Source organism: Marmota monax, unplaced genomic scaffold (assembly GCF_021218885.2).
Source record: "Marmota monax isolate L192 unplaced genomic scaffold, Marmota_monax_Labrador192_F-V1.1 WCK01_AAM20220418_F8-fsc00020, whole genome shotgun sequence".
Taxonomy (NCBI): Eukaryota; Metazoa; Chordata; class Mammalia; order Rodentia; family Sciuridae; genus Marmota; species Marmota monax.
Window position 1 is genome coordinate 23,781,341 of NW_026692912.1, and position 23,309 is coordinate 23,804,649.

Here is a 23,309-nt window from a genome sequence, read left to right on the forward strand (position 1 = left end):
ACTGAGCTATATCCCCAGCCCTATGAAGAAAACATTTTTACCTCTTCCTTTCAGATATAGATGACTTTTGTTTTTCTTGCTCAACTGCTCTGGCTGGAATCCCTAGTATAATGTGGAAAAGAAATGGGAAGAGCAAAGATCCTTCATGGTCTTAGGAAGAAAGGCTGTCTACTTTACTGTAAGAACAATGTTAGCTATAGTTTTCCTAGATGTCTTCTATTAGATTAACAATTTCCTACTTTGTTCAATGTTTTTATCATAAAATGGTACTGAATTCTGTCAAATGCCTTTTCTCTGTCTACTGGGATAGTCATGTGGGTCTCTTACTCTATTAATATATATATATCACACATATATATGTATATCACATTAGTTTCCATATGTGGAACTAACCGTGCACTCCTGGATAAATCCCACTTAGTCATGATGTACTATCCTTTTAATATGCTGCTGACTTCAGTCTGCCACTCTTGTTTAGCATTTATGCATCTATATTCAAGAAGGATATCAATCTACAGTTTTCTTGTGATGTCTTTTTTCCTTGGCTTTGGTATCAGGCTGAATTTTGCCCTCATAAAAACGAGTGCTTGCCTTGCATGCAAAAGGCCATGGGTTTAATCCCCAGCTATACACACACACACACACACACCAAAAAAATAAAAAAATAAAAATAAAAAAGAGTTAAAAAGTGTTCCACTTTTTGGATCCAAGGACTGGTGTTCTTTATTTTTCTTTATTTTTTTTAATTTGGTAGAATTCACCAATGAAGGCTGGTCTTGAGTCTTTCACTACCAGGAGGTATTTGATTACTATCTCCACCTTTTTACTTGTTATATACATCTGTTCAGATTTTCTCTTTTTATAGAGTCAATTTTGGTCATCTCTGGGTTTCTGGGTTAAAAAACTCTTGAGGATATATATACATATTAGTTGTTGATGAACCTTTATTTTATTCACTTATTTATATGTGGTGCTGGAAATCAAACCCAGTGTCTCACCTATGTGAGGCAAGCACTCTACCAATGAGCCAAATCCTTGAGTTAATGGATTTCTAGTATCTGATCCTTAATTTTCACTCTACATAAAAAACTACTTATATTCAAAATGAAATATGACTTTACTAGTCTCTCTAGAATTAAAATTCAGGTCAGCAAATCATGGAATAAAGTGAAAAAATCGTGTAGATTTTTTAGCCAGTTCCACTGTCAAGCACAATGTTGACATTCCAACTGGCAGGAGATGCCCGTCTCCAGGGCCCAGGACCCACCCAACAAGTCTAGGGAAGCTGGTGTCCCAGGCTCCTTCTGCCCTGTTAACACTTCACCGCTGCCTAGAAACAGATGTAAATATATCTCACCCTTTCCGATCAAACTCTTTGTCCAAATCCTTCTGAATCATTGTCTTCTGAGCCTTGTAATGGGTTATTATGCCAATGTTTCGAAAAGTGACGTCTCTTCTTTTGTCTTTAATAAGTTTAATTATTTCCATCACCAATTTTATTTCTTGAACATTTACATATGAGCTAAATAAGATTTAAAAAAAGGACACATGAAAACTAATAGCATTCTAATTGCTAACAAGTCCCACGTAGTTTGCTTCCCAATACAATGAAGGGCAAGTAAGACAGGCTCTCTCTTTTATTCAGCCAGGACTGACTCCAGGAGGATGTTATAATGACCATTAATATTGGACATACAAATAAGCATAAAACTGCACAGTGAAACATGAAGATTTAGAAAGGGGAGAGTCTGGAGTCAAATGAAGTTTAGTCACCAGTATTTCCACCTGTTAAAACACGGATAGCAGTAGTGAGAGCAACAGTATCTATAATAATGAGAATATACACAACGAGTAACACCATTTAAGGATGTGCTACCCGCAACACACTGAGAAAGAGCCTGGGATGTGTATCTTCCTTAATTCCCCATCACTAGCCATGTACCATGGGGCCAGGAAAATGCCACCTGCAGAGGGTAGATATGGACACTGTGGTCCCAGAGTTGAACATGGGACCCTTGCTGGCCTTTCTGCACTCCCAGCCCACCCCCCAAATTATGTGTTCTCTCACTGGTACACCAGACCCAACACACACCAATACCAAGGGACAAACTTCACCTGCACCATATGCTTGAGGCTGTCCCGTCTTGTTCTACAAGTCTCAGATAAGAACCCACTATTCTCACTCCCAGTCTTACTATACTATCTAGACAACCCTGTCACCTGGCAATGTCTCCAACCCCTAAAATCGTCATTTTCTTGGGTTGCTGGTGGGAGCCATTAGCCAAGTAGGTATGACAATTTCCTTGCCAGCGTACCCCATGTTGCTTAGTGGAAGGACTCAGTGGAAATAGGACATTTTGCAGTGACATTGCAGTTAGGTGACCTTGCTCAAGGACCAGGGCGGATCTGGGATTAGGGTGTTCCCGGTTTAAGATTATTCCTGCTGGGAATAGGGCGTATCCTGCTGCCTGAGTTCCCCTTGAGTTCTCACGGGATTCAGACAGTATTTTTTGGGAGTTAGAAACCCAGTGGAGGTGGATTTGGGCAGAGAATGTGGATTTCCCCAGAACGTGATTGTAGACGGCTGGTGTCAGTTCGGGAATAAAGAGTTGCTGTTTGAATCTATAAGCTGTGTGGTGGCTCGTGATTGTGTGCCCAGCCAGACTGTGGCATTTGTGCCCAGCCAGACTGCGGCAGGTTGCTTCCTGGGTCAAGCCTCTCTGGTCAATATTACTCCTACAAGCTGTCAGGGCATTATCTGTAATCTGACAGCTGACTCCTTCTCTGTCTTAACTTCTGTACTGAACGTTTCCCCTTCCCCCTCTTTACCTTAATACCTGCTTCTCATCTGAGGATGGTACCTGCTCTGCAGTCCTTTCTGGCAGAGTGGAAGCTGCATTTCCTACCTCATGTTGGGGAGGCAGTGTTTGTACGTGGGTTAACAAATGCTGCCTCTGGACTATTCCTCCCCTGCTCTCTCATAAGAATCCCTGGCTCCTCTGATATCTCCACTACTTAGCAATACCACCACTCCTTTCTGCTGTTAGTTATATAAACAGCCTGAACATGGTCCCTTATTCCTCACCCCAGATTCTTAAAGTATCCCACCCAACTTTTGTCTCTACTTCCTTACTCCCACTTCCACTTTAATTCAAATGAATCTATCTTTTCCTTCATGGCATTCAACGCTTCTGAAATGACCACTCATCTAGGAGACTGCCTGATTAACACCTGTCTCCCCCTCAGACCACAGCAGCCTCACAAAGGGGCTTGTCTGCTTCACTCACTTCCCCAACTCCACATGTGGCTCCTCAAGTAGGAACATCACCCCTTGACACAGAGAAAGGACAAGCTCTTGACAGTGCTCTGGCACGAGGCAGAGATGTGCATGGGAAACATTTTTAATACAAATCTAAATCAGAATAATGTAGAATTCTGAAACCTTCACTGGGGAATAAATAAAGAGAACATACTCATTATCCCGTCTTTCTGAACCGTCTCCAACGTCAAACACAAGGTAAGGTTGGAATGGCCAGTCTGATGAACACCGGTTGGTTTCAGTCAGCCTATAGAAAAGCAGTACCATTCAGAATGTAAGATACAAGTACAAATTTTATATTATTACCACCATTGTGTGTGTGTGTGTGTGTGTGTGTGTTCGGGAGGGCGCAGGGACTGCAGAAAGTAAGGGAATAAGAGAGACTTTCTGGTAAAACATACAAAATAGATTTTACTTCTATTCTGGTGCTAGGAAAAGTGATCATTATTATTTTTTTTGGTGGTGCTGGAGCCTTGTGCATGCGAGGCAAGCACTCTACCATCTGAACTATATCCCAGCCTTAGGCAAAGTGATTTATGTCATCAAAATGTAGAACAATTATGACTGGGAAGTTACTCATAACACTGTAACAAAAAAGCAACCCACAGAACACTATGTAGAGTAAGGTTCAGTTTTTTCCCTCAAAATTTAAAAAGAAAGTAAAAGACATGCACAGAAAGACTGGAGGGCTGGGGCTACAGCTCAGTGGTAGGCGTATAGCCTGAGGCCCTGGGTTCCCGCTCCAGCACCACCACCTCTACCCCCCAACATGAGACTGGAAAGAGAGGCTGAAACACCTTCAGTGATTACTTCTGGGTAAAATAAATATGGGTGAGTTCTCGCCCTTCTCACTTTGTTCATCTGCACTTGATCTAGTCAACATGTTGGCACCAATTATTAGAGGAAATTAATAATAAAAGTTAAGGACAGTTAAATGGCTATTTAAACAGTTAAACCTACAAAAATAAATACACAAAACAAAACAAAAACTTACAAGCAATGGGAAACCCACCTATTTGTTTTCAAACTTCTGTTATAAACATAATTAGAAGGGAAGAGACATATGTCTGGATGCATCCTGTACTGAATAGTGAGCTGTAAAATCGGCAGTCTGCCAATCGTGTTCTGCTCTACTTTCTCTTCCAGCAGTTTGTAGAAGCGAGCCATCATTGACTGGTCATAGCCATACTCCTGTGCTTTCTAAGAGGGGGAGAAATACAGCAATAATTTTAAAAAAATTGTTTATACTTTTTTCACAATTATAAAAGCAACTACTGAGCTCTAATATGAATATGGCAGTTCAGGTGGTATAAGATTACCAACAATCACAGATTCAGAGAAAGGAGATGTGTCTGGTTCTGATTCTCAAAGACTCTTGAATATAAATTAATGTGTGTGGGGATGTAGCTCAGCTGGTAGAGTGCTTGCCTCGCATGCACAAGGCCCTGGATTCAATCCCCAGCACCACCAATAAATAAATAAATAAATAAGCCGAGGTACTTTCTCCTTCTTTAGAACACCTACACACTGTTTATGAAAGGGACATGATCTTGAAAATGAACACAACCAGTGCTATTGTGATGTTAACAAAAGCCATCCAAAAAAATCAATGATGAATGAAGCCAAGAAATTTAATGCAAATTTTAACAATTATTTCTGGGGTATACCCTTCATTTGTAGAATCACTGAATGCCATTACAAGACCCATATCTTCATTCACTCATGTAGTATGCACTGAACATCTACAATCTGGAGTACTGAGACTGCTAAGGTAAATCAGATCAAGTGTCACAGAACCTACATTCTAGTGGGGGAGCAGACTGCAAACACACTAAAATGATTTCACAAATCAAATACTGAGTTACAACCAGCATTGTGAAAAACCATGATATAAATGACAAATGAAGAAAACTGACTTAATGTTATCACAGTTAGGCCTTGGGATATAATTTTCAATGACAGCATCATTCAGAATTCTAAAAATCTTCCTGAGTGAGGCTGAAGATATTTGCTTTGAAGAAGTCTGTGTAAAACTTGAATAAGGCTGTTTTACAACCTATGATACTGAAAAACAAAGCCATACTTCTTAATATATACTTTTTATTTATATATGTTATTTTGAATAAATTTGTGTAATTAAAATTATTATTACCAGAAATTTAACAGTTTCATCTATATCCCCCAAAGTTTTTATTTATTTGAATTAACCCCAAATCTAATTTGGAATCTTTGGGAAATCAGAGAAAAAACTTATACAGGATAGCACATCGAACTCGAGGAAAAAAAACTTGAGTCCAAAATGACATAGATTTATTTATATATTCTGACATAAAAGAATGTCCCTGGATCTATTTACTGATTGAAAGAAAGCCACTGTGCATAGAACTATCCCACCACACTTAAAACAAAATCCTACATATAAACCCATTCAGGCATACAAACCTTATAACCATCTTATACTGTTATTTCAGTGACTTGTTTTACTGTCTGTTATTCACTGGAACAGAAGCTCCAGGAGGGCAGGAATTCTGTCTGTTTTCTTCACTATTAAAACTCCACATCTGAAACAGTGCTGAATTATGCTGGCACTCAACACACACATACTGAAAAGAATGAGTAAGTGTGCAGAGACTGTCCTCAAAAATCTGGTGAAACACTACTCACAGTAATTAGCCCTGGAAAGAGATGGCTAGAAAGGCATTGTATGGAAATTAACTTTGTAATAAACTTCCCTCAATAAGCCTGTTCTATTTGTTTGATAATTAAAAAGCACAAATAGACAGATTTTTACCATTCTTGCAGTTTTTATCAAGTATCAAAGTAGGCAGTCAAGTCGAAACCAACTAACAATTCCTTCTCACTGCATGTTGAGGCCCCTCCAGAAGTAACATCAAGTAAACTCTGGGAGCCCTACATGATATGGGAGAGCTGTGGTAGTGCTCACTCTTCACTCTTCTTCATGAGCAAAGCCGCAGCCGCTCTTCTCATAGACACAGGCTTTCACTCGGAGACAGGTGTGTCTCTGGGCTACTAGCCTGCTCGTGTACCTGTGCTCAGATGTCACACAAGGGGTTGTGCTATGCTTTTAAATAATTTGAAGGAAAAAAGCATTAACAAAAACCACATGCCAATTATGTCCCAAAATTGAAAAGAAATACTCTGAAAATGACCCATTCCGAGGGATTACAAGGCCACTACTCTTTTATTACTACTCTCATATTTGTATACATCATATATCAGTAAAGAACACACTAAATTTCAAAACTACAGTCTAGGCCTATTCAGATGACCCCAGCCGTCCACTGAACGCCAGCTGTGATGTCCATCCCTGGGAGGCACGTTAGTAGGAGTAAAAAAAGCCTGGATGGACTGCAATCCAGGTACACACTCCCTGTAGGCAGGATCTACAACAAGGAAGATTTCTTTTTCTGTTATCTTCACTTTCAAATGATGTGAGGGCATAGCTGTTTTCTTGTTCAATTGAAGAAAGAATTCTAAAATTGAATATGTATCCCCAAATAATCTGTTTATGGTGCTTTCCTCAAATTTGAGCATAATTAAATATATCAGGAAGGCTCAGATTCTTTTTCTTGCACCATAAAGTTTTTCTTTTATGTTTTAGTGTTTGTGTTATTAAAATATACCAAATATAAGCTGGGTGTGGTGGCGTGTGCCTGTAATCCCAGCGGCTCAGAGGCTGAGGCAGGAGGATAGTGAGTTCAAAGCCAGCCTCGCAACAGTGAGGTGCTAAGTCACTCAGTGAGACCCTGTCTCTTAAATAAAATATAAAAAAAAGGATGGGGATGTGGCTCAGTGGTAGAGTGCCCCTGAGTTCAATTCCTGGTACAAAATAAAATAAAATATACCAAATATAGCCCTTAAAGTAGCTGCAGTTTTCCTTTTCCCTGGAACACTGGTGCACATGGACTAGTCCATCTAGGATTCCTGTCTCCAATGCTTACGTGCTCTAAACCCCAACCATAATAAGCCCAACAATGGACAAAGGGACCCTAGCAGAGATTTTTACTTATTAAGACTCAGACAAGCACTTATTCTGTTTTCTCATGTCCTACTATATTTTACCACATAATCACCATGCCAATTTTTTATTTTTTTGCAAAAAAATGGGGTATAACCATAATGAGATGCTTAAAAAAAAATTGTCAGTGTTACTTAAAAATCATTTACTGCTTAACTGTCTTTGGTGCAAGATTAGGATACATAGAATACCTGTGAATATGTGTTAATGCAGTGGTGATGATTATGCAGTGAAATATGGCATTTTCCCTCCATACAAGAAATGACAATCTAAGAAAGAACCACCTTCTGAAAACCGACGACAAAAAAGCCCCTTCAGCTTCTGTACAGAACAATGCAACGCACCATGGAAATGACTGTGGGAGGGAGCTGCTTGGGGTCGCCCACCAGGATGAGCTTATTGCAGCGGTGAATGAGCGGTGTGAGAGTCTCCACTTCACAAGACTGCCCGGCCTGGATGAGAGCAGAGGGAAGAAGCAGTCTTAGTTACCTTTGCTACTTATTTATCCACCATTTATAAAAGTACCACACCATTTCTATACCAAAGAGAAGGTTTTTTTTATGAGAAAACAAAAAAACAGCTGGGCACGTAATCCTAGCAGCTAGGAAGACTGAGGCAGGAGGATCATGAGTTCAAAGCTTCAGCAAGGGCAAGGCACTAAGCAACTCAGTGAGACCCTGTCTCCAAATAAAAATACAAAATTGGGCTGGGATGTGACTCAGTGGTCAAGGGCCCTTGAGTTCAATCCCTGGTACCCCCCCAAAAGAAAAAGAAAAAAAAAACACAACAGGGGCTGGGGCTCAGTGGTGGAGCGCTTACCTAGCACGGGTAAGGCACTGACTTTATCCTCAGCACCACATAATAAATAAATAAATGTTTAAAAAAAAAAAAAAAGAAAACAACAACAACAAAAATCAAATTTTCTAAGCACAATTAAAACAAAACAACATATTTTTTGAAATTAGCCACAACAGACACTACTATCACTTGGGAACCAGCAAATTACAAGGTTATGCACGTTCTAGGTTTGTGTTCTTTGTTCCTGCTGGGCATGAAGCTGGGAAAATTTTTTCCCCTCTGAAATTCTTTTAGAACCTTCATCTCTGAAGTTCAAGAGATACACTAGGTGTTGTGTATCTTTCCTCCCTGTCCTCAGTAGGATGCTTCAATCACGACATTCAAGTTTCTCTTTAATCCAGTGGCATTTTCTTCAATTATTTCATAACTTTCACTTTCTCTATTTTTTCATTTTGGCAAATATTGTTTTAAAATTTATTTTTATTTTTTATTTTTTTTGGTGGGCGGGGGGGCACCGGGGATTGAACTCAGGGGCACTCGACCACTGAGCCACATCCCCAGTCCTATTTTTGTATTTTATTTAGAGACAGGGTCTCACTGAGTTGCTTAGCACTTCACTTTTGCTGAGGCTGGCTTTGAACTTTGTACAGTTATGAGCATAACTGTACATATTTATGGGGTATGATTACTGGATCTTGGATCTTTTGGATCAATTCTCTGTTTCTCATATTCCATACCTTACCTGACTTTTCATTCTGGAAAATAGCAATTACCCAATAAAGGTATGCTAAATGAAAATAAACTAAGAATAAAGGATGTTAGCTGTAAACACTAAGGCTGAAAGTCATCTGAAGTTATAAATAAGAAAGCCAGAGATGATTTAAAGCACAAAGGAGGAAGTATGTAGGTTAGATACAAATAAGTACTTCTAAAGGTAACCAGAAGTTTCAAGTAGGATTTAAAAAGTCACTCAAGGGCTGGGGACGTGGCTCAAGCGGTAGCGCGCTGGCCTGGCATGCGTGCGGCCTGGGTTCGATCCTCAGCACCACATACAAACAAGATGTTGTGTCCGCCGAAAAGTAAAAAAAATAAAAATTCTCTCTCTCTCTCTCTTTAAAAAGAAAAAAAAAGAAATAAGAATTAAAAAAAAAAAGTAAATAAAAAGTCACCCAACAGGGATTTTGTTAAAAAAACAATCAGGCAATCTTAAAACTGCACTCCCAAACTGGGTGGTGCATGCCCATAATCCCAGCGGCTCAGAAAGCTGAGGCAGGAAGACCACCAAGTTCAAAATCAGCCTCAGCAATTTTGCAAGACCCTAAGCAACTTAGGGTCTTAAAAAAAAAAAGAGGGCTGGGGATGTGGCTCAATCCTCTGGTACCAAGGGGAAAAAAAAAAAGAGTACAATCCAATACTGGAAAGGCAGTTTCATTAGAGTGGACCATTAACAGCATATTACAATGTAAGAAAATACACATATAATGGCAAGTAGAAATCAGATGTTAAATATTTTATTAACATCTCAGCACCTACAATTATTTAGGACTCACTCCTCACAGCACAAGTCAAAGCAGTGTGGCCAAATGCTCACTGACCTCATCAATGATGACACAACTGAAGGGGACACCCCCCTGCCCTCGAAAAGCAGACTCCAGCAGCAAACCACCACTTGTGCTCAGAGTGCAGCAGATGATATGGGACTCCAAAATGATGATGCTCTGTGTTTTTTGTGGGCGACCTTGAACCTAAGGGGACAAAGAAAGGTCCATCACTCTCAGTTGTAAATAAACCCTAACCACAATAGGGTTATTTACTATAAATCACCCACTATTTTAATTTTAATATTTTTTAATTTTTAATACTCATTAAAATTTAGGGGACGCTTCTGATCTACAAAACAGCAGGACAGCATTCAAGATAATCAGAAGCTACCAAAAAGAACACTGTACTTTGCAGTCTAAGCTCAAAATATGACTTAGGCACAGGTGTATTTTAAAAAATTATTTACAATTTGATTTGGTCAAAGTAGATTACAATGCTTCTTGTAGCCTGATGTATAAAAGCAGGCATCAGCACAAGTAGACATTAAATAATTCTGAGTTGTGAAGCAATTATCTGAATAAAACCAGGATTAGAAGTAAGCGTGAATGAACATTTTTTCTCTTAGTTTTTAAGTATCTACTATAATATTGTAGCTTTATAAAAGCTAGTACCAACAAAAATGCCTGTGAACCAGACAAATATTTTACTTCCACAGTAAGAAAAACCACCTTGGTCTACCTCTCTGATGAAGGCCAATAGGCACAACACCTCACACTGTATACCAAGTTCCTTTAGCACTCAAGTTAATAAACTGACATTCTTACTAGAGGTTCAGTTTGCCTAATTTGGCTACTTGCAAGTAGCAGCGACTCATCCCATTGGATTTCAAGGTATGTGAGCTTTAGGAACAGGGTGCAAACAGGGCCCTCTAGTGCACACAGGTGAAATATTGTCAGATACTTTTCCTCTCAGCCATTCAGAAAGTAACCTGCCACACACAATTTTAACAGCCCATAGGAAAATGAACTTCATCCTTAAATTTGTAAAGATTAATTTGGGGCTCAGTTTAATTTTTTTTTAATATTTTTTTCTTTTTTTGTTTTAGGTGGACATAATATCTTTATTTTATTTTTATGTGGTGCTGAGAATCGAACCCAGTGCCTCACACTTGCAAGGCAAGCGCTCTACCACTGAACCACAACCCAAGTCTTCACATAATTTTTTTTAGTTTAAATAAAGAAATTGTAAATGGAAATATGAATTAAATTGAACTGCTTTTTCTCAGCTCAAAAATACTAACACTAGCAGTTGCTATTGCCCTCTCCCCCTTGAACCTGCTTGACTTGACAGGGCTACATTCTGATGATCACCTGGTTCAGCCTAGCTTCAATTAGTCTAATTTTTATCTAATGTTTTTACATCCAAAGAATATGAGAAACAGCTATATAGTTAGTTCTCTGTACCTGTGAGGACCGCATTTAGGAAGCCTACCAACTGTGGACTAAAAATATCTAGCAAAGAAAATGCATCCATACTGAGTATGTACAGGCTTTTTCTCCTTGTCATTATTCACTGAAAAATACAGTTGGGTAACTATTTACATAGCATTTATATTATATTAGGTATTATAAGTCATCTATCTATACATGAATGAGCATAGGTTATATACAAGAGCATCCTTAGATTTTGGTGTTTGTGTGTGTGTGTGTGTCCTGGAAGATAAGCACAAAGAGCATGCTTTAAGCCAAGAACGGGGCGGGGCATCAAGCTGTCCTTATGCCCAGCCCTAACTTAGTGAGGCCCTAAGCAACTTAGACTCCATCCCCCAAAATAAAAAGGGCTGGGGATGTAGCTAAGTGGTAAAATGCCCTTGGGTTCAATCCCAAGTAACCCCCCACCCCCCAAAAACCAAAAAACAAAAATCAAGACAGAGTGGAACTCTAGAGGCCTCACAGTTGCCACCCTTGTCCTAAAACTCACACATGTGATTTTCTTTCTTTCTAAAGGAAAAAAAACACCCACATACCTAGATTCATCAACTATTCATTTGAGATAGCAATTATCATAACAATTGTTTTTTGCAGGAGGTAGGAAAGAGAAAGAAGGCACATTCTAAGAGGTATTATTCATATTTATCCAGGTCTAAAAGAGGAAAAAAACCAAAAACAAAACAAAACAAAAAAACTACAATCACCTCTTTCTTAGAAATATCAGAACATGCAGGGCATGGTGGCTCATGCCTGTAATCCTAGTGGCTCAGGAGGCCTAGACAGGAGGATTCCAAGTTCAAAAGCCAGCCTCAGGGCTGGAATTGTGGCTCAGTGTTAGAGTACTTGCCTTGTATGTGAAGCACTGGGTTCAATTCTCAGCACGGTGTATAAATAAATGAATAAAATAAAGGTCCATTAAATAAATAAATAAAGAAAGAAAGAAAGCCATCCTCAGCAAAAGCAAGGCCCTAAGCAACTCAGTAAGACCCTGTCTCTAAATAAAATACAAAACAGGGTGGGGGATGTGGCTCAGTGGTCGAGTGTCCCTGAGTTCAAACCCCTATACCCTCCCCACTCTGGGAAAAAAAAAAAAAAAAAAAGAAAAGAAATCTCAGAATGTGCAAATTCATTCATTCTTGGGTTAAAGGGAGAAAGGAGATTACACTATTTTTTTTCCAATTCTGTAAGTGTTTGCACAATGAATACTTTTAAAAATACAACTTGAGGGGCTGGGGATGTGGCTCAAGCGGTAGCGCACTCGCCTGGCATGCGTGCGGCCCGGGTTCAATCCTCAGCACCACATACAAACAAAGATGTTGTGTCCGCCCAAAACTAAAAAATAAATATTAAAATTCTCTCTCTCTCTCTTAAAAAAAAAAAACTTGAAAAAAGCCCATAAGTTGTGTGAACTATTTCATAACATGAGAAAACAAGAAAATGCCATAAGTACTTACCTCTTTAATTTTAGAAGCAAGTTCTTGCCTTTCTTTTGAAACTCTGGCAATTTTTTCATCTAATTCTTGCCTCTGGAAGAAAATCAGAATGCCATCATTAAAACTAAACTCAGCACATCACAGTGCTTTCCAATGGACTGTTCATATGTGAAAAGAATGAGCCTAAAAATATTTTACCAATGACAAACTTAACCCAGCTTGTTTTCTCTTTACCAGTTAAGTCTGGACCCACTCTCGGCATTGCTGGGCAAGACGCAGTCATGCATGCTATTTGTCTGCTTAGCATTCTACCCCTGGGGCATCATTCCTCCACTCATCTCCAGGTGGTTCAAATGAGGTTGCCAATCACACCCCAACCATTCCTCCAGCCACAAGATGAGCACACAATACAACGCTGGCTGGCAAATCATGGCACCCATTCCCTTAATTACAGGGATTAGACCTGCTTGGCTACCCAGGGACTAATCAGAGTACTTCCTTGGAACTGATGCATAGATGCTGGGAGAGAGACCTTCTCTGGGGTTTCTAAGCTGGGATGGTGGAGCCCAGAGAATGCTGGCACTTGTCTTCTCCTGGAGAAGAAATGGTGACACACAGAGAAAAACAGATCAAGGGGTGGAGAAATAATATCATTTGAGCCTCTGGATCCAGCCATATCTGAAGCTAATCCACTCCTGGATTTCCCAGGTATATGAGCCAATAAATTTTCTTCTTATTTAACCTAATTTGAACTGGGTTTAACTTACAACTGAATGACACCTAATAAATTCAGTGTACCTTTAATATAATTTGGCCTATGGGCCAAATTCAATACACCATCTGGTTTTGCACATAAATACAGCACATCCATTTGTTTACACATTATCTATGATGGCTTTCCAAGTACAACAGAGCTCAGTAGCTGCAACAAAGACCAAATGGCTCAAAAAGCCACAAATGTATTTTCTTGCCTGTACAAAAAGCTTGCTAACCCCTGATATAAGGAATACCACTTTTGTATACATCTTTACATATGAATCATGCCATTTGCCAATAAAATGACATAAAATCCTCATAAACTGTGCATCTCTGAATTATCACTAAAGATCAAGCATTAAGAAATGTTTCCATACCTGTATTTCCCGTCCTCCTCGGCACAGAGCTCGCTGGCGTGAAAGCTCATCAAGCTGATGATCTAGATACTCTTTTCTTCTATGCATCTCCTGAACATGAGAAGGTAAGTCTTTTTCTAAAAAACAGAAAAGAAAAATCACATGCTAATTCGAACAATATCTTTACCACACAAAGGAAACAAAAACACAAGGGTATGCCATATTTAGCACTTACTCATTCTGTGGTTGACTTGGCTGTCCAGACTGAATTTCAGGACCTCATTGTTAATAGACTTTTCTGGACCCAGTCGTACTAAATTAATATCACCACAGTTTCCTGTTGATAAAAATCACAGTTAAAGGGCTGGGGTGGTGGTTCAGTGGTAGAGCGCTTGCCTACCATGCATGAGGCACTGGGTTCGATCCTCAGCACCACATACAAAACAAAGATATTGTGTCCACCGAAAACTAAAAAATAAACATTAAAAATTCTTTCTCTCTCTTAAAAAAAAGATATTGTGTCCACCTGAAAAACTAAAAAATAAATATTTTTTAAAAATCACAGGGGCTGGGATGTGGCTCAAGCGGTAGCGCGCTCGCCTGGCATGCGTGCGGCCCGGGTTCGATCCTCAGCACCACATACAAACAAAGATGTTGTGTCCGCCAAATACTAAAAAAAATAAATATTAAAAAATTAAAAAAAATAAAAAAATAAAAATCACAGTTAAAGATTAATAAGGACACTATCAATAAATCCTGTCTCCATAAATAATATCTATTTCTAAGCAAATATATTAACAGTCAGAAGGGGGTTAACACAAACTGTTAACTAGGTAGCAGGGGCCACAACAGATTCTCAAATTCAGTGCTGTTTCAGATATTCTTCTCAACAACCCCACAGGGCGAGTACTTATCACTTCTACCTAATAAAAGCCAGCAAGATGGGGCTGGGGATGTGGCTCAAGCGGTAGCGCGCACGCCTGGCATGCGTGCAGCCCGGGTTCGATCCTCAGCACCACATACAAACAAAGATGTTGTGTGCGCCGAAAACTAAAAATAAATAAATATTTAAAAAAAAAAAAAAAAAAAGCCAGCAAGATTACATAAACAGTACACTGCAGAGCTGAGATTATATTATACTAATGCTTTTCAAATTATGTTCTGTGTAACAATCACAATAAAATACTTGGGAAATGGTGAGTTAAAATAAAGCAGTTTTCTTAACCAAAGACTATTTCAAGGATTTTCATGTATGACTATGTATCTGAATTTCCAAAACAATCTTATTTGATAATCAAATCCTTTTTTGCAGAATACTCAGAAAGGTTTTAAAACTATGCTCCAGGGACTGAGGATGTTAGTTTAGCATGCTCAAGGCCTTGGATTCCACATCCAGTACCACAAAATATAAATAAAACTATGCTTCCTGTTACATTTGAGGGACACAAGATGATGAAAATTTCACAAATGGTAAACATCATATAGCTGGCCAATTTATTAACCAATTTTTATTTCTGGTTACCACATTTTATTATTTTTATTTAAACAGTTCTAAAGGCATCACAGGGATGGGTTAGAGCAACCCTACAGATTCATCAGCACTTTATCCCTACTGATACACCACACAGATGCCTGTTCACTGTCCTTCCTAAGTTCCATGAAAATAGGATTTTGTTTTGGTCACTTCCTAAAATAGTGGCTGGTACACAATACACGCAATATATGCTAAGTGAGTACTTTATTTAAATAGCCCATTCTTCTTAATTTGCAGCCACCTTCTCTGGCCAACATTTTCTTGGGGGTTTCAAAACTGCACTTGTTTCACTTGTGTGTCCAGCAGAAAGGGAGATGACATCACCTGGAGGCTCACCTCCTCTATCCAGAAATGCTCCCAAAGCTATGAGAGATATCGTTTGCATGATGGGGGAGTGTTTGTTTTGCGCTTCAAATCAACATTACTAAGTATGATCTATGTTCTGTAGAATGCAGAGATTTCTAAAATCTTTAATCCTATGAACTCGGAAAGTGTCTCCATTGGCAAAACTACCATTCCAATAAAAATACAGAAATTTTGATAATGGGGGCTTGGAATTTAATGCCCATCAGGAAGCAAAAGGACCTGGAAGAAGTAGAGGGATGAAAAAGAAGTGTATCTGTCTTGGTATGGGATCTGCTGGGGAAAAGAAATTTCTTCTGGAACTTTCCAACCACAAGTCTGTGCCACATGTGGATTTAGTTAATAAACACATAATACAGGGAATGATAAAGGGGAGCCAATCATAAACAAACAACAAAGGGAACCAATCAGAAACACAGTTGTGCTTTTTAAAAATGAGAACAAAATAAACAAATTTATACCTATCTATATATATAAAAACCTAACCTAAAATAGAAAATTATCTTGAAAAACTGGAATTGTTATATATATAGGATGAATTCTCTTTTCATTTTGTTAGTATTTTATTTTTAGTCTAATTTTTGACATAGGTAGGTTTTTAATGTATTAAATACCTTTAATAATTATAGCTCTATTCAATTTTTCTAAATTTGAGTGAGTTTTGCTAATTCATAAGAATAAATACAAAAAAATCAATTCATTTAAAAAGTCTGAATAGCTTCAGTACTCAAACTAGAGAAAGATATTATTACTAAAGAAAAATTATAGGCTGGCTTCACTTATGAACACTACTCTTAAAAAACCTAAACAAAATATTAGCAATTGAGCAATTTGTTAAAAACACTGAAATGCACGAACCAGGCATGGTGGCACAGGCCTATGAACCCAGTGACTCTAGAGGCTGAGGCAGAAGGATTCCATGTTTGAGGCTAGACTGGACAACTTAGCAAGACCCTGCCTCCAAATAAAAAAAAAAAGGGTTGGGGATGGGGCTAAGTGATAGTGCTCTTGGGTTCAAGCTCCATTACAGCATCCCCACACACAAGCTAATACAAGACAAGTTGACCCTATTCTAGGAATCAGATTTTAACATTAGACAAAATAATTTGCCATATTAAGAAATTAAAAACTTCATTATAATTTCAATAGATGTAAAAAAAACCATGAAATTAAATCCAACATTAAAAAAAATACTTTTAGTTGTAGATGGACACAATAACTTTATTTATTTTCATGTGGTGCTGAGGATCAAACCCAGTACCTCACACATGCTAGGCAAATGCTCTACCACTGAGCAACAACCTCAGCCCAAAATCCAACATTTTTTCAGGAAAAAAACTCTAATAGGACTAGAACTCTTTAACTTGCTCAAGTGTACCTATGAAACCCAGAAGCAAGCATCATACTTAATGGAGCAATGTCCAAGACATTTCTTTAAAAACACCCAGGACCACTGCAATTAGTGAAAAGTGAAGAAGAAAGCACTGGAGTCAGGCGGGGTGGTGCACACCTGTAATGCCAGCAACTGGTGAGGCTGAGGTAGGAAGACCCCAGTGCAAGGTCAGCCTGGGCAACTCAATGAGATCCTGTCTCAAAATAAAAAATAAAAAAGGACTAGGCATGTACCTTAATGATAAAGTGCCCCTGGGTTCCACCCCAGTATCAAAAGAGAGAAAGTACTGGGAGAAAAAAGTTCTCTTTTCTTACAGAAAAGATAATATTTGCTCTCTGATAAGAAATAAAAACATCCAACCTAGACACCTGGCTCATCCTCACCCTGGCCCCTGTGTGCCATTCAACCACAAACATGCCAGGAAGCTTACCCTCAGGCAGGCAGGGAAAGCAAGCTAATACTGAATCACCACATGTGCGCTACGTGGGAACTGTGCTCAGGAGGGCAAGCAAGCACAGCCACTTTTAAGAATCTGACACTATTTAGGAAACGGGAAATGTACAAATACTGCAACCACATTTTCACTTCTAGACAGACAAATGTGAAACCCAGAGTATTCCCACACCTCTCAAAACAGAAACAAGTTTCATTAGGCAGTATTTATCCTCAGACCTATGGTCTGATCCTTCTACTTTCTTCTGTTCTATTTTAACTTTCTAGGTATCCCTACGCTGACTTTACAATCCACTAAGTGATCAAAGCCCTGCACACACCAGATCCAATTCTGCATGCTGTGCTGGGAGTGCTCCACTACATTGCACACCGTGCACAGCAGCAGGCGTTTCTACACCCACACTGGAGAACATGTGCAAGTACAAGAACAATTACTGCAATATGAAGTGCGAAATGAAAACTGACGAGAACCCACAATTCTAATCCATGGCTAATGAATAAATTGTGAACCCATACAATGAAGGTAGCCTGTAGCTGTCAATACGAATGACCACAGCTATACATAAAATCACTAATCTAACATGCAAAGGCAAGTTGTAGACTGATGATGTACTGGAAAGTTTTAAGAATAAATGCACTCTGTGTAATAGTAAAAGTGCATATGTTGTAGAAGAAAAAAGAATATGATCCCTCACAATAAAGATCACATGTCCCACTCTTTCTTGTACTGAGGTGTCCCACGTCATTTCTGGCCAAGAGGAAGTAGAGTTGCTACTGACAGTATCTAAGAACCCTTCTTAAAATATGGCTAGTACACTCCCTTTGTTGCTTTATCAACTCTTTCCTCATGCTTAATAGATGTGATTACTGGAGCTGAGGCATTATTTCTGACCATGAGATTCACTAAAGTGGCCAGACACAATGGAGCAACAAGATAACAAGGAGCCTTGGTCTCTAAAGACTGAACCAGTGTTACTAGTACCAAGTCCTCAACTGCCCACTTCTGGGCTTTTGAATTTGAAATTAGAAAAAAAAAAATCTATATCATATTTAAGCCACTGTATTTAGATTATTTGCAACTGATTCTAATTCTAATTGATAAAAGGCAATGTCAATTACCCTCAAGGAAAATAAAATCTGGTGGAGAACACAAGGTATTCCACGAGCTTGAGAAAGTAGTATAACATAAAGCCAGGGCAATATCTCTGAAAATCAGTGGTATGAAGAGAGAATTAAAATTAATTAAAAAAAAGAATTTTACATCTTCATCCAAGTATCCTGAATCACTTGTAGCAATACTCATCACAATTATGTGCATTTCAACAAAACGTTACTCCTATGGTGCACAGAACATCTCTACACTTCAGCTTCCCCCAGCCAGACACAGAAAGTAGGGCTGTTTGACACCAGCTCCCAGGATGATTCTGAGGACTGCTCACACACAAACACGCAATAACTATGAACTATGATTGTTTTTATTGCTTTCAAAAGCCATTGCTCAACGTCAGCCTATCTTCATCAGCCCCCAAGGCCCTAGCTCTTCAGTCACGTGAGAGCCTTGACTGAGTGCTGGGCAGTGTTCTGGAGGGGCTACAGTGAACACGCCGGAGCCCCTACCTCATGGACCCTTTACTTCCCAAGGTTCTCTTACCTGATTTTTATTTAGACCTACCTCTGCCTGAGTCCCCTCCTCCCTTATGTCCTGTGGCCAACTCCTAAGTGCTCTTCTGTTTTCATCTTAGATATCATTTCCTCCAAAAGCCCTCCCTAACCCTCAGACAACTGAATCAAGGGTCTCTCAGAATTGCCTGAAAATATACCATGTTTAAGTCCCATTATAGAAGTTATCACTCTATACTATAATTGCCCATTGACCTCATTACATCGTATGTCACCTTGAAGGTTTCAATGTTGAAACTTCAGTATTTGGCACCATGACTTCCACAGAGTAAATGCTCAATAAAAAATATGCTAGATGAACCAGCAAGTACATATGGGCAGTGACCCAGGCAGATGTTGTCACCAGGAATAACTGGCTCTTTTCATTCAAAGTTGCCCACACCAAACACTGAAAACAGAAAACAAATTAAAAACCCATACGATTATCATACCCAAAGGATTCTTCTTGTCTTTGCATTTTTCTTTGAACTCGAGGATGATCTTTTTCATGAGCTCATCAACAGCTGCATTAGAAGGTGCACACACAAGTACACGGTTCTGTTTGATTTTGGCATTGGAGTTTTCATCTGAATGCCCCTTCCTCTGGTTCTACAATTTGCCATAAGCCAAACACACAGACAGACACACACACAAAATCTGATGAGCTCTATTACAAGGTTTTAAGGTTTTTCTCTATTTCCATGTATGTTCAAAAGCTCCCATAATAGTTAAAAATAAGTAAAAGCATCTACATCTTACATTGATATTAAAATCATTGCCATAAAATTTTATCCTAACTGCTATGCACCTTACTTACTGTACATACCATCCACTTACATTAATCACTATTCAGTACAACCAACACGTAGTTCAGGAACACATTTTGAAATGGTTTCCTGGTGTCACATGTGGCCTAAAATGAAGCCTGAAGAACATCCTCTAGTTCTCAGGACTTGCTTCACATAAGACAATGCCCTTCTGACTTCTTTCCTCCCTCTGCCACCCCTTCCTGATATAGTTCTACAGAGTTGTCAAAAATACACATCCTAGTACTGCAAACAAAATAAAAAACAAGGGGAAAATATACTACTTTAATACTTATTTATATGTCAGTTGATTCAAGAAAAGTAAAATAACACACCCAGTTAATAGCACCAGTGTCCTCCCCAGACCTACCTCTGTCAATAATCGGTAAAGGAGGCCAACAATAGTTTTTGATTTTCCTGTGCCAGGTGGCCCATGAATCAGACAGATTTTGGCAACTGATGGTGACTGTTTCACCATGGCATATGCAGTTTCTATTGCTTTCTTTTGGTCTTCATTGAAATCTCTTAAGTAGGCAATCTGTAGAAAAAGACAGTTGTGGGAATGAGCTGTTTTTTTTCCTCCCCTGTAGTGATGTGTGAGAAAGGTAATGGAAAACTTTTCAATTTCTTCCAATCTGTGCTACACAAAAGCTTTGGTTGGAGCTAGGCAAGATCCTAAAGTGACCTTAAATCCAAAAACCACTTTAACTACTGAAAAGAAAGCTAATTAGTTGCTAATTACTAATTAGCACTTGTAGTCTTCAGCCTACTTACAAGTACAAGTGTATTTTTAATTTGTAATTCTTACAGAAATAATTGCAGTAAATTTCATTTACTAATTTATATTTTTCTATTTTCCATATTTTTCTTCTATTTTTTTTCCCATTTAGTGAATTCTCTCCTTGCATAGTAGAAATATTTCATGACAATTTCTTTTTTTACATAATGTGATGTAGTAGAAAAAACATGGATTTCAGGGTCAGGTCTGAGACTAAATTTTAGTTTTATTTTCAAGCTAGTTCACTAAACTCCTAAACTCTCTGAGTCTCAACCCATCAATGAAGTCCAGGGTTCTCTGAAAGGTGAGAACTGACTGAAACAATGCTCCATACATTGAGGGGTTCAATATTATTAGCTTCCTTTTGCCTTTCTGTGTTGATTTTCTGGAATCTATACACTGCTCTTTGGTGGAAAACACGTGTGCATACTTCATCTTTGCATCTGCAACAGTACTATCAATCATTCAAAGGCAAAGCTCAGTCCACGAAACCAGAGACGACTCCTCTTGAATTCTGGTCACCTACTAAGCCTTTCGGTAGGATGCTGACTCTTTATTGTCCTGTACCTTCCCTGGAGTAAGCAGCCTAATTACACATTTTGCAATCCTGAAGAAAACTAAATACCAAACACTACTGCATACACATAGTGAGCACATCTTGTAGACACATAAAAGTGCACAAGCAGCTACAAACATGACATTTTAACATTCTGACATAATAGTGCCTGACCTTCCCTGGTATACAATCAGCACTCACAATTCTCTCAGACGTCATAGTTGGTAAATCTGTAGTACAAAAGTCCATAGGGTTTGGAGACAGAATGGCTCTGGCTAGTTGGTTCCGACCACTCAGCAGAGACATGGCTTTCAACTTCCTTTGTGTAGTTACCAGAGAACTGATTACAATGCATTTCATAAGGTCATTCAGGTTGGCTGGCAGGTTATCTTGAGTCTGGATGCAAAGGGAACACTCCGATTTCCCGTTACGCACTATTATCAAGAAGGAGAAAAAGCAAAATTCAGTTACCAGTGAATTCAGAATACCTAATTCAGAATTAGATATTCCCCATGTCTTTGTATGATATAATATTTGAATAATTCACTCAATAAATATTTACTCAATGCTTCCTAAGAACCAGGTAATGTGCTTCTCTCACCAGAGACTTATTTTCTAGACAAGGGAGCAGATACCAAATAAACATTCTGTGGTTGTAAGTACTAGAAAGAGAAAAGGGGATGAGAAAGGGAAGAGGAAGGGCACAGGCTGGTCAGGGAAGGCCTTCATGCTGGAGGGTCCTGGGCCCAGACTTGAAGTAAGGGAGTAAGCCGCACTGTTAGCAGGGAGGAAGAGAGCTACTGGTGGACAGCCACCAACTAAGGTCACCAGGCACAGATGTGTTGCAAGTATTTTAGAGACATGGCTAGAAGGAAAAGAAGGGAGAAAACTGCTAGAAGAGCTACAACATAAAATAGGACCCACAGACCATAGTGATGACTGAACACTATTCAGAATAAGCTGCAATGAGCGAACGCCAAAATCCACTTACAAGTTGCAGCACTTCCTACTGCAGCAGTCTAGGAAAAACTACTGGCAGTTTGGACCAGAATGTAGAAGTGAGGACCAGATTTTGGATACACTGCAGAGAAAGAGTCAATGGGATCTGCTGATGAATTAAATACAGTATGAGAGGAAGAATGGACCATGGATGAGCCCAAGGCTCTTGGCCTGAGCAAATGGAAGAATGGTTTAGGACAGAGCAAAGGAAGAGCAGATGACCGGCAGAAACCAGGCGTTCATGTTGGCTTAATAGGTTTGAAACACTTAACCTTTCTCCAGATGGAGAAGCCAGAAAGTTTTATCTGTGAGGAATTCAGGGAAGGAGATCTTCTTAGAAAAATAAAGTCCTACATCTTTTTTTTTTTTTTTTTGTACTGGGGATTGAATCCAGGGGAGTCACATTTCCAAATCTTTTTATATTTTGAGATAGGGTCTCGCTAAGTTGCTTAGGGCTTCACTAAATTGCTGAGGCTGGCCAAAAACTTGAGATCCTTCTGCCTCAAACTCCCAATAATTTGCTGGAATTACAGGTGTGTGCCACTATGCCTTGTCTGCAGCTACTCTCCTAAATAACCTCTACACAAAGAATTAAGCTCTGGTCACACTAATGAACATGGGATATCTGTCGTATAGTCTAAGAAGGCAAGCTTATTGCTACTTTTTAAGATACAATGGGCTGGGGCACTGGGTTTGATTCTCAGCACTGCATATAAATAAACAAAATAAAGATCCATCAATGGGCTGGGGATGTGGCTCAAGCGGTAGTGTGCTCGCCTGGCATGCACTCGGCACTGGACTCGATCCTCAGCACCACATAAAAAAAAAAAGAAAGAAGTTGTGTCCACCGAAAACTGAAAAATAAATATTTAAAAAATTCTCTCTCTCACTTAAAAAAAAAAAAAAGATCCATCAACAACTAAAAGAATATATATTAAAAAAAGAATATATATTTTAAAAAAAAGATTCAATGGAAGAAGGAGAAGAAATAAAGAAATCATGTTCTTCTCTTCATATTCAAGTTGCAGATGTTAA

At 38.9% G+C, this 23,309-nt stretch overlaps 1 protein-coding gene across 5 annotated transcripts in view; it reads right to left on the minus strand.

The window, feature by feature from the left end:
* The window catches only part of Setx (senataxin), an 86,266-nt gene that overhangs the window by 8,651 nt on the left and 54,306 nt on the right, over positions 1-23,309 (minus strand). For 4 of the 5 annotated variants that reach the window (XM_046451418.2, XM_046451420.2, XM_046451419.2 and 1 more), the window contains 11 exons: positions 21,477-21,709; positions 20,312-20,479; positions 19,588-19,744; positions 13,969-14,070; positions 13,755-13,870; positions 12,643-12,714; positions 9,752-9,901; positions 7,703-7,810; positions 4,332-4,519; positions 3,474-3,566; positions 1,358-1,522 (listed from right to left, as the gene is read on the minus strand). In XM_046451418.2, coding sequence (XP_046307374.1) covers positions 1,358-1,522; positions 3,474-3,566; positions 4,332-4,519; positions 7,703-7,810; positions 9,752-9,901; positions 12,643-12,714; positions 13,755-13,870; positions 13,969-14,070; positions 19,588-19,744; positions 20,312-20,479; positions 21,477-21,709 — 1,552 coding nt within the window. Of the gene's footprint in view, positions 1-1,357; positions 1,523-3,473; positions 3,567-4,331; positions 4,520-7,702; positions 7,811-9,751; positions 9,902-12,642; positions 12,715-12,757; positions 13,215-13,754; positions 13,871-13,968; positions 14,071-19,587; positions 19,745-20,311; positions 20,480-21,476; positions 21,710-23,309 lie in introns of those variants that run through there. The other variant, XM_058581870.1, reaches the window with a different exon arrangement.